Source organism: Pyxicephalus adspersus, chromosome 7 (genome assembly GCF_032062135.1).
Source record: "Pyxicephalus adspersus chromosome 7, UCB_Pads_2.0, whole genome shotgun sequence".
Classification (NCBI taxonomy): Eukaryota; Metazoa; Chordata; class Amphibia; order Anura; family Pyxicephalidae; genus Pyxicephalus; species Pyxicephalus adspersus.
In genome coordinates, this window is record NC_092864.1 from 14,886,706 (window position 1) to 14,902,534 (window position 15,829).

The window sequence follows — 15,829 nt, forward strand, 5'->3', positions numbered from 1 at the left end:
ACATATTTTCTATAATAATGCCTAACCAAGAATTTACTTAACTACAAGTTATAATTTATGCCCGGCAGTTCTATATCTGATATATTTATGTTTATGTTTAGACGCAGCAGTTTCTGAACCTTTGGCACTCTCATCTATAATGAAATAATTCACAACAGCAACCATAAAAAAAGAAAATGACTACTGGGTCATAAAAAGTTATTGTGCAAGTATAATAAGGTGCCGGAACATTTACATTTATGTCATTATACATTGTATACATATCTCAACGTCATCATTAGTCAGCATCACCTCTGAGTACTTGGGTGAATGTTGGGGGGTTGGGGTTTTTGTTAGAAGGTTATTCTTGTACAGTCCAAAATAATGACATTGATGGTGATGTTAAGGTTGTTCACCAAGAAAAGTGAATGTTTACTCTACAAGGTCTCTCTTTCACTCAAATCATGTGTAAACAGCAGATATTTAACATTTTCTTTGTGATTGGGTTTTTTCTGTAAAGTGATTATTCACCTCATTAATTAGGCTCAGGGTGTTATAATGTGTGATAATAACATATATTTTGTATTGCATTTCTTATTCAGTAAATTACTACTCCACCACATGGTTCCTCTCACCTTATGCTTCCTGGTTCCTCCCACTATTCCCTTCATGGTTGCTGTCACCATTCCTTCCATGGTTCCTAATGGCTTTCCCTCTATGGTTCCATCCAGCATTTCCTCCATATTTGCCCTCACAATTTCCCCTGAGATTCCTACTGGTTTTCCCTCTATAGTTCCTTCCACGATTATCTCCATGGTTCCTCTTGCCATACCATTCCTGGTTCCTCCCATCATTCCCCCATAATTTTTTTCACCTGTACCTCCAAGGCTTTAACAACTATTCTCTCCATAGTTGCTCTCACGATTCCCTCCATGGTTCTTACTGTCTTTACTTTTATGGTTCGTCCTGTCATTCCCTCCATGGTTTTAATCACAATTCCCTCAATGGTTCCTTTGGCTATTACGTCTATGGTTTCTCCTTCTCTTCCCTGCGTGGTTCTTCCCACCTTTCCCTCCATAGTTCCTCCTGTCATTCCCTCCATGATTTTACCCACCATTCCCTCAATGGTACCTTTGGCCATGACCTCAATGGTTTCTCCTTCTGTTACCTGCATGTTTCCTCCCACCATTCCCTCTATGGTTTTAACCACCAATGGTTCCTAGGTCCATTACCTTCATGTTTTCTATGTCTGTTCCCTCTATGGTTGCTCCCGCCATTCCTCCCATGGTTTTAACCACCATTCCCTCAATGGTTCCTTTGGCCATTACCTTCATGGTTTTTACTACAATACATATATTGTTGTTAATACATATCCAAGCCTCAGACATGATGGCTGCTCATTTTTTTCTGGCCGTAGCATCATTTTTTACAACAGATTCCCTATCACAGCTTTGTTGAGGATCTTATTTTTCATTTTTAATCTGCCATATAATTTGCATGTCATATCTATCAATCCTGTTTGTCTCTATACAGCTCTTATCAGCGTTTCTCCAATAGCAAACAATGTACATTTTTCTTCTGTTCCTTTAGGCGTGAATTATGCTCGGCTTTAGAAATATTCAACAGAGCTGAAAATATTTTAGTAAAAATGTGTTAGTTAACAAGCCAGCCTACTATGTACAGCAAAGGCGTATCGGTGTATATTATATTCAGTGAGGTTATATTTTAACTATTATCACACCAGAAAAATGGATTGATATCCAAAAGATATACAGGTCTAAAATATTACAAATAATTTGTACTGCTAGGTGTAATATGACACTGCCAGAGCTATGGAAAAGAGGGATTTCTTACTAAAAAAGCTCAGCCTGTTCACTTAGCAAAGGGAATAATCAATCTGCAAAGGATGATTCACTTAGGTAAAATAATGAAATGAAACTCTGCTGACTTTAGCCATCCAATCAAAATCATGTCTGTTACATTTGTTTGCACGTGATTGGATATTCTTTAAGCCGTATGAATTATTCTTTGAGTATGTGTTTACTTTGCTAAGTGAAAAGACTAAACTCCAGTAATTTGGCCATATTGTGAGAATTTTCTCTGCTCCTTTATTTCAATGGCTGTTTCAACAGGACTGTGTCAGACTACATTGAAACTTCAGAGGGTAAGTAGATGATGGGAAGAACTAGATGTAATCATTTTACTTCGTGTCATTGGCCCTAATTTATTAAAGCTCTCCAAGACTGGGGAAAATACACTTTAATCAGTGAATCCGGGTGATCCGGCAAACCTGGATAAGATTTCCTAATTGCTAGCAGATGTTTTCAATACTGGACCAGATCCAGATTGCTGAATCACCCAGGTTCTCTGATGAAAGCCTTGGAGAACTTTAATAAATCAGGTGCTTTGTGTATTATTTGAACAGAATTATTAGTGCCCAGGCAGAATAGATTTCTGTTGTGGAGCCTTGTGGAAGCAGTGTGCCAATTTCAGAGTTTTTGGATAGCTGAAAGTACAGGACACAAGTAAAAATAGTTAAGTACAGCTAAGCCAAAGGTAAAGAAGGTCTGAAGTCCCGGTTACCTTTTTTTTGTTTTTTGTCATCTGTGTCCTATTGGAAAGATTCTTCACTTTCTGTCCTATAGATACAACAGGATGTGATAGAGAATCTATTCAATGTAAGAAGTTGCTTAGATAGTTGTCACCAAGACATATGTACTTTTTGGAAGATTTCCACTTTTGTTCTTGTTCTGAGAAGCATAAACAAGTATGTAGGTTAGGAGTTATGGCTTTCATCTGACTTTTTGATTTGCACTGGTATACTCAGTAAGAGAACAAGTCTCAGCCCTGTGACAGCATTGACATACCACCAGGATGGTTTAATATTCAAGTAGATTTGAATGTTACAAGTGAAGATTTGCTTTTTTGTAGGGAACATCTACAAATATTATTTGTACCCAAGCAGTGCCATGAAAAATCTTTTCAGCACTTCCTGAGCCTTATAGCTGGATATCTTTAATATAAGATTACCGGTGGCATTGCTGCCTCTGACTGTTAGGCTCAGATTTGGAGTCATATTTCATGTCACCACTGTGCTGATCACTGTTCTCTTTCCTGGAGGGGAAGCTGTACCTGAGGACTTGTAATGCAAGGATCTCCCTGCTTCTGCTTTATTCATTCTGCAGATCTGTGCTTCCTCCACCAAGTTCCCATATGGGGAAGCAAAGCCGGCTCCTCTACAAAGATGATGCTTGATGTAAGGAGCCTGCAGGCTATACTGGTGACCGGTCCTTTTGCCTTCTGCTTGGTGTTTGGGCAAATCTTTATACAGGTTCTCTTTAATCACCTTTACAGAGCTGGATGCTGTTGGATGTGTACAAATAAAAATATGTTTTTAGCATTTTTTAGAAGCTGCAGCAATATTTATAAACAAAATGATTTATTTTAGCAACAGAATGATAACAGCTTCATTAAAATGAAACATGAGATGTCAGTGCTAATTTTTTAATTAAAAGGAACAGCAAATATTTTAACTGCATGGAAACACTCTACAAATCATTTCATTCAGTTCTAACATCCCTCCTCACCAAATTACTGAGTGTAGTGAAGTTGTGTGTCTGTGTGAATGTATTTTACATTGGGAAAAATTAGGTGGGGTAAGTAAATAATTGCTATTGAAATACATAGACTCGGAGGATTCTCCACCAGAGAATGTTTCAGTGAATGTTAGATTCACTGCTTTAAAAATAGACCCCCTAGAGTTAGGTAACATATAACTCTGTGACCAAATAAGGGATTATTATATTGGTTTGTGCCAATTTTATCATCCGTATGTTTAAATTTGTATGAAATTGTTGTTTTCAAAACACTTATTACATGGCTCACCCATGAGAATGGATTTGTAGTAAAATTTAAAAACAGTAAAAAAAGAAGTTACTAGCTTTCAGATTCTCTCTCCTTGAGCCTCAATGCCAAACTGTCTAAAGCCAGGCAGGGAAGGGAATAGAAAGGGAAACATTTTTGGTTTGATTCATTTACATATGTGTACATTTTAATTTGAGCTATTGAGAAAATATATATATATATATATATAAATATAAATTTAGGCATATAAAAAGGAACTGTCACTATAGCTATGCAGTAAATTCCTGAAAGGCTCCCTTCCCAAATTATACCAACCAAACCACACTCTCCCACCACCTCCCTACTCTCGGGACTCCTGAATATGGGAAGCATGAGACCTCCCCTGCATACCAGTGCTTATCCCTGATTGGCCAATTATCATGTGGGTGGAGAGTGATGTCATCAGTCGGGGGAAGTTTTAACACTGTATAACAGCAGAAGGTAAACCTCCTTTCTATTCTTTGGAGGATCGTACTTACATGGCAGGACTTCTGAGTAGGGGGAGCATAAGACACCCCTGCATAAAAGTGCTTAGCCTTGACTAGCCAAGCATCATTTGCGCAGAGAGATGTCATCAGTCCGAGAAAGCTCTAACACTGTATAACAGTAGAAGGTTAACCTCCTTCATATTATTTTTAGGCTCTTACTTATATGGCATGACTTCTGAGTATGAGGAGCATGAGACCTCCCCTGCAGAACAGTGCTTAGACCTGATTGGCCAATCATCATGTGGGTGGAGAATGATGACATCAGTCTGGGGTAGCTCGAACACTTTATAGCAGCAGAAGGTAGACCTCCTCAACAACCCTAGTGGGGCTCTTACTTATAGAGCATGACTTTTGACTATGGGGAGCATGAGACCTCCCTGCAACAGTGCTTAGACTTGATTGGTCAATTACCATGTGGGTGGGGAGTGATGTCATCAATCCGGGGAAGCTCTAAAGCTATATAACAGTAGAAGGTAGACTTCCTCACCACTTTATTGGGGCTCTTAGTTATAGAGCAGGACTTAGCCATATGGGGAGCATGAGACCTCCCCTGCAGACCTGATTGGCTAGTCACCATGTGGGTGGAGAATGATGTCATCAGTCAGGGGTAGCTGTAACACTCTATAGCAGTGAAAGGTAGACCTCCTCAACAACTCTAGTGGGGCTCTTACTTATAGAGCATGACTTTGAAATATTGGGGAGCATGAGGCCAACCCTAAAGAACATTGCTAAACCTTGCATAGCCAATCACCATGTGCATGCCATCAATCTAACACTATAAGATATATAACAATAGAATTTAAACCTCCTCCCTACTCTATTGGAGCTTTCCCAACTGCATAGACTCCTTATCTTGGGGAGAACAGGGAACATCCCCATACCCATCACTCCCTTATTCCCCCCTTTCTCCCCCTCCCTTCCGGTATTACCGGATATTTGTATTTGAGAACTTGATTTTAGTAAATCAGACCACATTTCCTGGATTGCCTTAGCATCCTACAGATTTACTTTTCACGCAAAGCAGCTTCCTATTTATATTTAATGGTTGTGTATTAAGCGTACAAATTAAAACCAATGATATATTGGGATCCAGGGAGGCTGCCAGCACTGATGGATTGCACCTATACAACATTCACATATTCTGTGCTGTATCAGACATTGCAATGAGAGTTATATCCTCCGCTGAATATACCAGAAATAATGAGCCACTGAGGAGTTCCTAGACTGTGTACGGATGAGGCACCACCGGCCGCCATTTATTTCAGCACATGGAAGGCCCGGGTGACTGGCCATATCCTTGTCATTTGCACTAGATCGTTTTGTGTCATATTGATCATCCAAGCTCCAGCCTGACAAAGCCTAAGAGATGAAATGGCTTTAATCCAATATCTATACCGCGGCCATTTCTCTCGGTAATAAAGAGGCCAGTGCAATTTGGGAAACGCTGACGTTGAAAAAGACATAGAACCAAAGGTATTGCTGAAAAATGAGAAGGTGGTGAATCAATAAATTCATAATTATATATTTTATTAACGATAGATCAAGATATTGAAACAGTTAAAACTGTTTCATTGAACATTTACAAGAAGCTTCCTCAGCATTTCTCCTTGCTTCACTATTTTTCCATGCCCACTGCAAATGGCCCTTATTTGTTCGAAAACTTTTAATGTCTGTTTTAAAACTTTTGTATGTGTTTTAATGTGTGACCTATCTTTTTATCATTTTATAGGCTATATATTCCAGGAATGGGCTACCTACCAATTTCTTATGATCTTTCACTTTACTTGTATTCATGGATGGGGGTTTTGGGAAAACTTCCATTTACAGGATTTATGTTATTTTGTGCCCGTGTCGCCATTGTACTACTAGAAGATCTGTATAAATATATATATATATATATATATATATATATATATATATATAAATATATATATATATATATATATATATATATATATATATATAACATACACCAGTATTCTACATTGGGCCTGATTTATTAAAGTTCTCCAAGACTAGAGAAGACAGACTATCATGGGAGAACCTGGGTGATCCAGCAGACTTTTATTACGGGGGTAAGAGCAGATAGGGAAAATTATGAGGTTAGGGGCTAATATAAAAAATTGGTCCCTGTCCACCACAACATTATATTGACAGCACAAGCAAATGCAGGATCAGAGCAGGGAAAACTCCTCTTGCATTGCTGTATTTTCTGGTTAGTAGTTATCAAGCACAGTGACTACAATCCAAATGTATCCACCAATGCATCTACATAGTAACATAGAAAAGTGATAGCAGAAAAAGGCCAAAAGGTCTATTAAGTTTGCACCTTTATGGAATTTGTTAACCTTACAGTATAGATCAGACCTTTAAAAATGGATGACTCCCTAAAATAACTTTGAGTTCATAGGGAAACCCTTTTATAATTATTATATCCACAGCTCACAGTACATTAGTGTGGTCATCAATGGGAAGAATTCCTCTTACATTGCAGGCCATTAATAAGAATGTCACCCTTACAGATAGCCAAAAAGATCATTGGCGTCACTTCAATTAACACACAAAGTTTGCTCATTGCTCAAGGAACCCCCTGCAACCTCTGTATGAACCCTGGTTGAGAAAAACTTCTATAGATCTACATTTGTCATTAAATTCACTTACTGATCATTGACAATCTCTGCTGGAAGTCTGTTCCAAACATCAACTACTCTTGGTGAAAAAAAAAGGTTAGCTTTATACATTCCTCCTGCTAATTCCAGGTCATGGAGGGGGAGACATGGGGGCTCCCTAACATTGCACTATTATTTTTGATAGAACTCATTATAATGAGATCTGCTGGTTATATTAGATACAAATGTGCACTGTGTTACTTTTTTATTTTTATTCCACCTGTCAAAATTTTATACTGTAACTAAAGTGAACACTTAAAAAATAATCTACTTTCAAAATGCAACATTTTTAAATTTATTAAAGCGATTATTTTGCAGCTTGGTTTGGATAATGATGATAAAAAAATAAAATGATTATGCCAAAGAAAAACAGTAAAAAAATTCAAGAAGTCCTTTTTCATTGCAGCAGCAGAACTGTATTACTTGCAATTTATTCCCCATGGGAGCATTAAATTCTACTATTAAACATCCCGCACTGTGTCCTGAACATGGAAAAGCAATATCTCTATTGTAGTTACATTGTATCTCATTTAGTATGTATAAGGTGAACGAATACAGAAGTCAAAACACAGGGAGATTGGAGAAAGCTTGATTAATCTGCACTGGAAAGAAGATTAAATACAGAGGAATCTGTGACTTAAGCAACACAAGTAGTTTTAGCGTCCTATTAACCCTTCCCAGCCCTGACCGATGAGTGCTGAATGTAGTCACCTATTAAAATGCATGAGTACTAAATGTTTGCTTTAATCTGTATACTAGAAAATCAGAGCCTCGTGCATACATGTATACACCCCTTACCCTTCCAGCTGGCCGCCCAGCAAAAGTCACCCCCATTTATTCTGTAGATGACTTTAATCAGCTTACGCCAATGTTTTTGCAAGTCTGGGGACAGAGCTAGGTCAATGGGTTTCCAGTGAAAACTATATATCTGGCTTATACTGTAACTGATTTTCTTGCATCAGGTATTTAGTAAGGGTGCAGACTGCACTTTCTAAGGTATAGATAAGCTACAGATGTGTTTAGGATATAGAAGGAATATAGATGAAACCTTTGGGAAGTGATTGTTCACTTTGCATCTCCAGTATACCAATGTGTGAATGGGCCTGTTTGATAATTGAGTCAGCCATTTTAGGGAATAAGAAGGTATCAAAATTGTCTAAAGGAAAACATAAAATATCATTCTGAGACATGGGCTGCCTTAGGGAACTAATAAGGGGAACCTACACATATTTTAATGAACACAAACCAGGAATGTGAAAACCCTAAACTCCCAGCCGAGCAGATATGCTGATTTATTCTGATTTCAAGTCATTTCAATATACTACTAGATTGTAAGCTCTTCGGGGCAGGGTCGTCTCCTCCTACTTTGTCACTGTCTGTATCTGTCTGTCATTTACAACCGGTATTTAATGTACAGCGCTGAGCAATATATAGCCGCTATATAAATCCTGTTTATTATTATTAATATTAATAATAATAATAATAATAATAATAAATATAATCCAGCAAGCAAATTGAAATCATATCAATAAATACTTTCATGTTTCACTTATTGAAATTAAATAGGAAAATAATTTTGTTTAAGAATGACGAACAATATTGGTCCCCGAAGATTGTGCGTAAATGATCAATCTGGCCAATTCTGCCAAAGCTTAAATAGCTGGCAAGTTACCAGGAACTCTTACTGGTATTCAGTATTATGGAAGAATCTATTAAAATCTTGGAAGCTTCTATTTCTCTGAGGATTCTAGATCTGATGAACTGACTAGTAGAATTAGTTTTTTCACAGTTGGAATCCTAACGGCTCAGAAATCCTAGACTTTGTAGTTTGTTAACTCTTAATGGCAAGTTAATAAGAATTGCAGTCCCACCATAGTCAGTGGATTTGTGCTACTTTTAACTAGGGTTGGATAAGCAGGTATTACATCCAAGGAAATAGGAAGTAAATGATCTACTCAAGTATTCTTTGTATTCATTGCTAGAGTTGGAGAACAGGCCAATGTCTTCTCCATCCAACATAGTGGAAGTTTAATTTTTCTGAGTTATTTTCCAATCTGTTGGAAAATTTGTTTATGAAATAGGTGTCTCATGTTGAGAAATATTTGTTGTTGTAGTCTAGTGAACTCCTAAAAATCCCAATACAAGTCATTGGTTGTGATGGTTTGATTCCTTCACCCATTACTTGCAGAATCTCCCAGTTCTGGGACATGTAAAAAACCTGGCTGAGATGCCATAGCCAGATGGGGGACTTCTATGAAATTCTGGGACTTGTAGCTCTTCATAGATGTTAGAAAACTTGTAGGTCAACCTCACTTGAAGAACAAAATATGGTTTGACCTAATCTCCATTTGGGAAAGGCTTCTAGGACAGTGTTACTCAACCAGTGTTTGGTGGTTCCCTTGGGTTCCTCTCAAGTCGGATTAGGTGACACCAATGATCTGGTTGGCTTTCTGTAAGGGTGACATTCTTTCCATTGGCCAGCAATGTATTCTTCTCACTGACCACCTTGAACCTGACCTGACCACTGAAGACTTCCTTTGGGCCTGAAAGTTGTTTCAAGGATTCCCCCATGTTAGAAAGGTTTAGAAACACTGTTCTAGGGCATACAAGGAAATCCAGTTCCAAAAAGCTGGAGGCTTTTTGGGTAATGATGTTTTCACAAGGCTGGATTACCAGCTTCCAATGTATATTTTGAGCTATAGCCAGCTATAACTAAAGCCAGGTTCTTCTCCTGCCACAGCGGGAAGAAAAGGTTATCTATTCAGCAGAGTAGAGTTTCCATGGATGAGGGCCAGGTTCCAAGGACGTGCTGGAAATTTTAGCTTCTCCATGGCTGGAGATACAGATTTTGGGTATACTGGCACAAGTAGCTGCCTAGCTATGGTGAAACAAACCTGCAAGATATGCTGGGATTTGTACTCCCTAAACCTAAAGGGTCATTTTAAGAATATCTTTGGCTCTTCGTTTATTCTCAGATTAGCCATTGCTCCCATGGTATCCTGCACGTTCACATTTCTCCACATTTGAAAGGACAAAGGCTGCACACCCCAAAATAAGAAATATAAAGTATCTAATCATTGTTATCACTTGCCATGTTGGACTTCTGATGAAGCCACCAATACAACCTCTGTAATGCATAGAAAAGCCACAGATGACCACTGCATGGATGGACACCCTGGTACTGAAGCGCTAACCCTTTCAGACAGACAAAACTCTTCAGCAATTTCTGCTAGGTATCTCCCACACACAAGCTAATATTAGAAAGTATCCCATATTGAAAAAAAAATCAACATAGAAACAGAAGTTAGTTATTGTGTAACTCAGACTTTAGATACAACTAGATAAAGAAATGGAGATGAGGAGTGATGAGAAGAAATCAGGGCAATATTATGCCGGCACGATGTAGGAAATTATTGAAGCATTAGATAAGGACAAATGGCTTGCCTGTCAAAAAGTGATCCTTCAACTATATGAGTGCTATTTACTAAATAATTCTAATATACCTGATTACTCATAGAGAAAGATTCCCAGATTTTAGGAATCAGCCCAGGATCCAGCGTGGTGCCAAATGGACAGATCTTTGAAATCAGACAAGGAACCAGGCTGGTTCTGAAGTGGCAGCTGTAGAAATTCAATCCCAAACTGTGGAAATTAGCCTAGAAATTGGACTGGTGCTAAAGGGATAGCCTATGTGCACCAGTGCACCAATGTCAACTTAATACAAAATGATGGTTGAGACTCCATGCACAAAGTGAGGGTTGGAGAGATGAGCAGATCCAGCAACTTTGAGAGTTCCCACAATGGAAGTCCTCATATAAGGAGTATATGACACATATATATATATATATGAGTATATAATATTATAATACATAATAAAAATATTATAAGAGTAGTCTAATATACAAACATTTTGTGAGGAACCATGTATGGAAATAAGGAATGGTTTTAGACAAAACGGGGGTCCAAATACACAGCATTTTAGCCCCCTGCACAGTTACATTCTGTCATTGAGGACCCTGGAGAAGGTAAAGGCTCCAGGCAATTTCCCAATTAGCCCCCTTCTAAAACTGACCCTAAATAAAATGTAACTCTTGTGGAAATAAAGGTCAAAACTTCTAACATGCAAACCAGTGCTTTGGTTTTTACAACAGCTGGAGACCTTGGGGTTGACTAATCCAGAAGAATTAACCTTTTATAACAAGCTTAGGTTGCACGCCAGCTACAGTGGAAGCAAAAAACAAATTGCAGTCTGAAGATGATGGGACTTGTAGTCCCATGACAATAGAGCCATGCAAGGTGCCTGGAGGCTGCATTTTTACGTTAGGATTAACAACGGGGATAGGTAGGAATACAGTATAGGGTGACACTATGGATACAACTCTGTTCCTGCTGGCGCTTACAGTCCCACAGCAGCTGTAGATGATGTTTCAAACACACTAGGTTGTCAGAAAAATATTCAGGCATACATGTTAAGAGTAATGATAATAACGTTGGGAGTAATCATAACGTGCAATGAGGAATAATCCCAAGCAACTAATTGGATTTTTGGTTAGCTCACACCAATAAAAGATGAATTGTGATTGCTTAAATGAGCTTGGTATTCTAAAATTTGTTGGAAGGAATCTTATTTTTTTTCTCCCATTAATCCAGACATTGGTAAACTGCAGCAGGACTACAAGTATCAGTATGCCCTAACCATCAAAGATTCCTATGAATCCACATCAACCAAAGAGTAACAATTTTGTTTACATAAAACATCATCATATACATCCACCTATAATGGGTAAAGGTGAGATGATTGGAGAAGCGGTGTCATACCTTCAAGGCAGCAGGTTCTCCATAATCCTGAGTGAGTCATTACCTCTTCATTCTTCTTACTGGTTTCATTGTCATTAGTGGACTTAGCCTTGCAGACCCCTCTGGAATAAAGCCAATAATCCGTGCCCACCGCGATGGTCATCAGACTGAAAGCTGCAAAGGCCCCCACTGTAGTTATGAGCATCTGAACACCTCTGTCACACATCCTCATACTTGGTCATGATAGTTGGGCCTCTTTTTTTTTGGAGAGGTAACTAAGCAAGTGGCAATCTGGTGGCAGAATTTCAACAGATACTACAAGTATATCATGTTTCTGTTGCAGATCAAAATGGTGTTTTGGTACACATCTGGATTCTCCAAAATTGTGTCCTGGACCAAACTTTCTGTGACCCTGACAATGTCTGCTTAATTTTCCTGGCTAGTCCTTTTGATGGAAAAAAATGATTGATTCCAAAATTTGCTATCTTTTCTATAAAAGCCAAAAACGAGTCACCAAACTTTACATGTCACTTGTGGTGTGTAATAAAAGCAGATCCCACCTTGGTTCTTGCACAGATCCTGCTTGTCTTCTCCTCACTGGGACAGAGACCATCAATGGGGTCCTAAAGGAGCAGCTCATATCCAGGGAGTGAGCTCAGCCAAAGATCCAGTGTTGTTTTGAAGGGTCATATGGGAATCTGATGTGGTACTGCCCCCAACCAGTCTATTGGAATGCCAATGACCCAACGTGGTGCCGAACAACCAGCTACCAGCTAAGGAACCCAACCAGGTGCTTGAAAAACAGATCCGTCCTAGGGACTGGGAAAGAAGTAAGGTCCTGCAGTGGTGCTGAAGGGACAGATCCTTCACAACGTCTGTATTGCAGAGGAGGATCTGAGAGTGGTGCTGAAGGAGCTCCTTCCTGGCTTCTGGATATTGAAGACCAGGAGTGGTACTAATGGACAGTTTCATCAAGCTTCTGGAAGTAAAGGACCCCAAGTGGTGCTCGAGGGGCAGCTGCTTCCCAGATCTGGAGAATCAAACCAAGACTTAAAGTGATGCTAAGGTGCGCAGCTCCTTTCCAAATGCTGGAAATATGACCAGGACCAGAAGTGGTGCTGAATTGGCAGCTGCTTTTCGGATCCTAGGAATCTGGCCAGGACCAGGAGTGGTAATGAATTGGCAGCTCCTTTCTAGATCCTGGAAATATGACTGGGACCAGGAGTGGTGCTTAAGTGGCAGCTCCTTTACCAATCCCAGGAATCTGGCCAGGACCAGGAGTGGTATTGAATTGGCAGCTCCTTTCCAGATCCTGGAAATATGACCCGAACCAGGAGTGTTGAATTGGCTGCTTCTTCCAGATCCTAGGATACTGACCAGAACCAGGAGTGGTGCTGAATTGGCAGTTCGTCTACAAATCCCAGGAAACTGACCAGGATTCAGAGTGGTCCTGAAGGGACAGCTCCTTCTCAGATCTTGACAATCAGACCAGGGACCCAGACTGGTTCTGAAAGGACAGCGCCTTCACAGCCTCGGTGCACCAGAGAGTAAGCTCTTCTACCTTCAGCCAGTGCTAAAAGTATGGAGATGATAAGTGTCTATATCCCAGTATACACAAATCTCTAATGACCTCAGTCTCTTCTTGCAGATCCCCACAATAAATGTCCAGGCATCCCTATAAAACAACCTTGACTACAATAAGTTCCAAACTAACCTTGCAGAATTGTTCATGGGTCATCATCACCTATGCATCAAGTGGATGCATTGGACTGCAAGGTGAGATTCTTCAGCCAACTAAAAGCCTAAAAGGTGATGACTTCTAATGATCGTCACCTTCATAAGCAATCCTTGGAAGATCCCTCCATCTATAGGCAACATCCCAAAATCAGAGGCACAATCAGGAGGCACCTTCATCCTCTGGAGCAGCTTCAGTCTAGACTCCTATGCAGACAGATGTGAACAGGTTGGACCTGATAGCCCATTTCCCCTGGAAAGTTTAGATATTTCTGCTGTTGCAAGCTTCTCTTGGATTCCAAATGTCAGTGCTCCAAAAGTCTATTTCACATTTGCCTACTATTGCTTCTTGTGATGCGCAGTGTTCTGTATCAGCATTAATTCTGCACCGATCTCTCTGCACACAATTTCTCCAATCTCCTTCCCTCCTCTCTGCCTCACACCCCCTGACCCTGTGTGTCCTTACCTCTCTCCACCATTTGCCTCCTCTGCTCCAGCTCCTTCCTATGCCACTCACACTTTCATTATGCAAAAACTGAAGTCTACTGATGCAGAGAGAATGAGACCAGAGAGAAGGCACAGACACATATTTTTTTTAATCTTCCTTAAAGGGCCAGCATGTCCCTTCTGATTGGGGATGTGAGGAGCAAGCACACCCCCATCCAGTGCCTAATAATTGTCCTCATCACATTCCAGAGCATTGCTTGCCTTGTCTGTGACCACTGATGAAATGTCAATTGTGTTGCATAATGTCTGAGAATCTTCAGCTGGCTGAGCTGAGTGTCATTAAACCAAGATGATGTCCAAATGACTGTGATTATGCCTGAAAGTGTTTACAAATAGAAGGGGAGAAATGAAATCTCCATGTCTGTCCATTCTTCTGTATGATGTGACAATGCAACTCATGTTTTATGGATTTAAAGTGAAACTCTGCCTTTGCAAAATAAAGTGCCTGTGTGTGTTCTTACATGGGCATAAGCCAACATTTCTAGGCACAACTGTATGCCAATGCAAACTCAATCTGGTGGCTGCAAATTACTTACTTGCAATATATTGATTCTCTATCTATGACACATGCAGACACAGCTAAGTTCCAAGAGTTGTTGGTTCCCCTTGACTTTGAGTGTCTAATGGTTGGTATTGTCAGATATGCTGGTTGGCACAATTTATGACATCCAGGATCCATAGTCTACAGCAGCCTTTCTCAAACTTTTAAACTTTGTGGAACTTTTAAAATAAGATTCAGGTCTTCAGGGAACTCCTGCTATAATTATTTTATAAACAGATCACAGTATATTAGTATGGTGGTTAGTAGGATGAATGCCACTTACATTGCTGGCTATTGGGAAGAATGTCAGCCTTACAGATAGCCAAAAAGATCATTGGTGTCACTTAAACTGACCTGAGAGGTACAAATAGCCCAAGGAACCCCCAGCAACTTCTGGAGGAACCCTGGTTGAGAAACACTGATCTACAGTTTCCAAGGTATGGAAGAATTGGCATAAAAAACAAAGAATTGGCAACAAGAAAGGTCAGAACAGAATTCCAGACTCGTTGAAGCTGGCAGGAGGACTGCAACTTATCACAAAGCCAATCTTTACAGCACAAGAGTATCAGTAAATGTTGAACTTTAGTGAGTACCAAAATGATCAAAGCCAATTCCCCGGTTCTTTTGTGACTCCATTGTTTGGCTCTGTAAAAACTTTAAATCACCATAACTCTGGGGACATCCATGAATCTGCTTCAGACGATCTGTGGATTTGTCAGTAGAGGAAATAGAAGAAGGCTGGTCATCATGGCTTATTGGCTGCCCTTTGGTAGGAAGTGTTGATACTTTGACTTGAAGCAAGATGGGTCACCCACTCCACTACCTCTATGGCATGCTGTGGTCGGGAGGGATAGGCATAGCCAAGTTTACCAATGGAAGGCATTGCTGGCTTTTTGAAGACAGAACAGGTCTAATGTTGCTGGATCACAACCATGCTGCAATCTCGCATCAGTTTAATTAAATCCTTATAAATAATGCAAATGAAAGTTAACTTCTGAGCCCCCAGGACATTAGGGACCTGTCTAGTGGGAAGGGGTGCATTTGGAAACCACTCTAGGTATCCCCAGCATTCATACAATTGACCTATTTAGGAACAACCAGAGGAGGTAGAAGAGTTAGAAGATGACATCATATGACCAGACTGAAGATCCTTGGATAAAATGTATGCTTCTGGTGTTTTCCTAATGCTCAGTGCACTAGGAAAGGGGTAA

The 15,829-nt window shown here is 39.8% G+C and overlaps 1 protein-coding gene across 1 annotated transcript in view; it reads right to left on the bottom strand.

Moving 5' to 3' along the window:
- The window catches only part of CACNG3 (calcium voltage-gated channel auxiliary subunit gamma 3), a 66,587-nt gene extending 52,058 nt beyond the window's left edge, over nt 1-14,529 (bottom strand). The window contains exon 1 of the mRNA XM_072417573.1: nt 11,858-14,529. Coding sequence (XP_072273674.1) covers nt 11,858-12,068 — 211 coding nt within the window. The 5' untranslated portion in view covers nt 12,069-14,529. The remainder of the gene's footprint in view (nt 1-11,857) is intronic.
- Between the last annotated feature and the right edge of the window lie 1,300 nt (nt 14,530-15,829).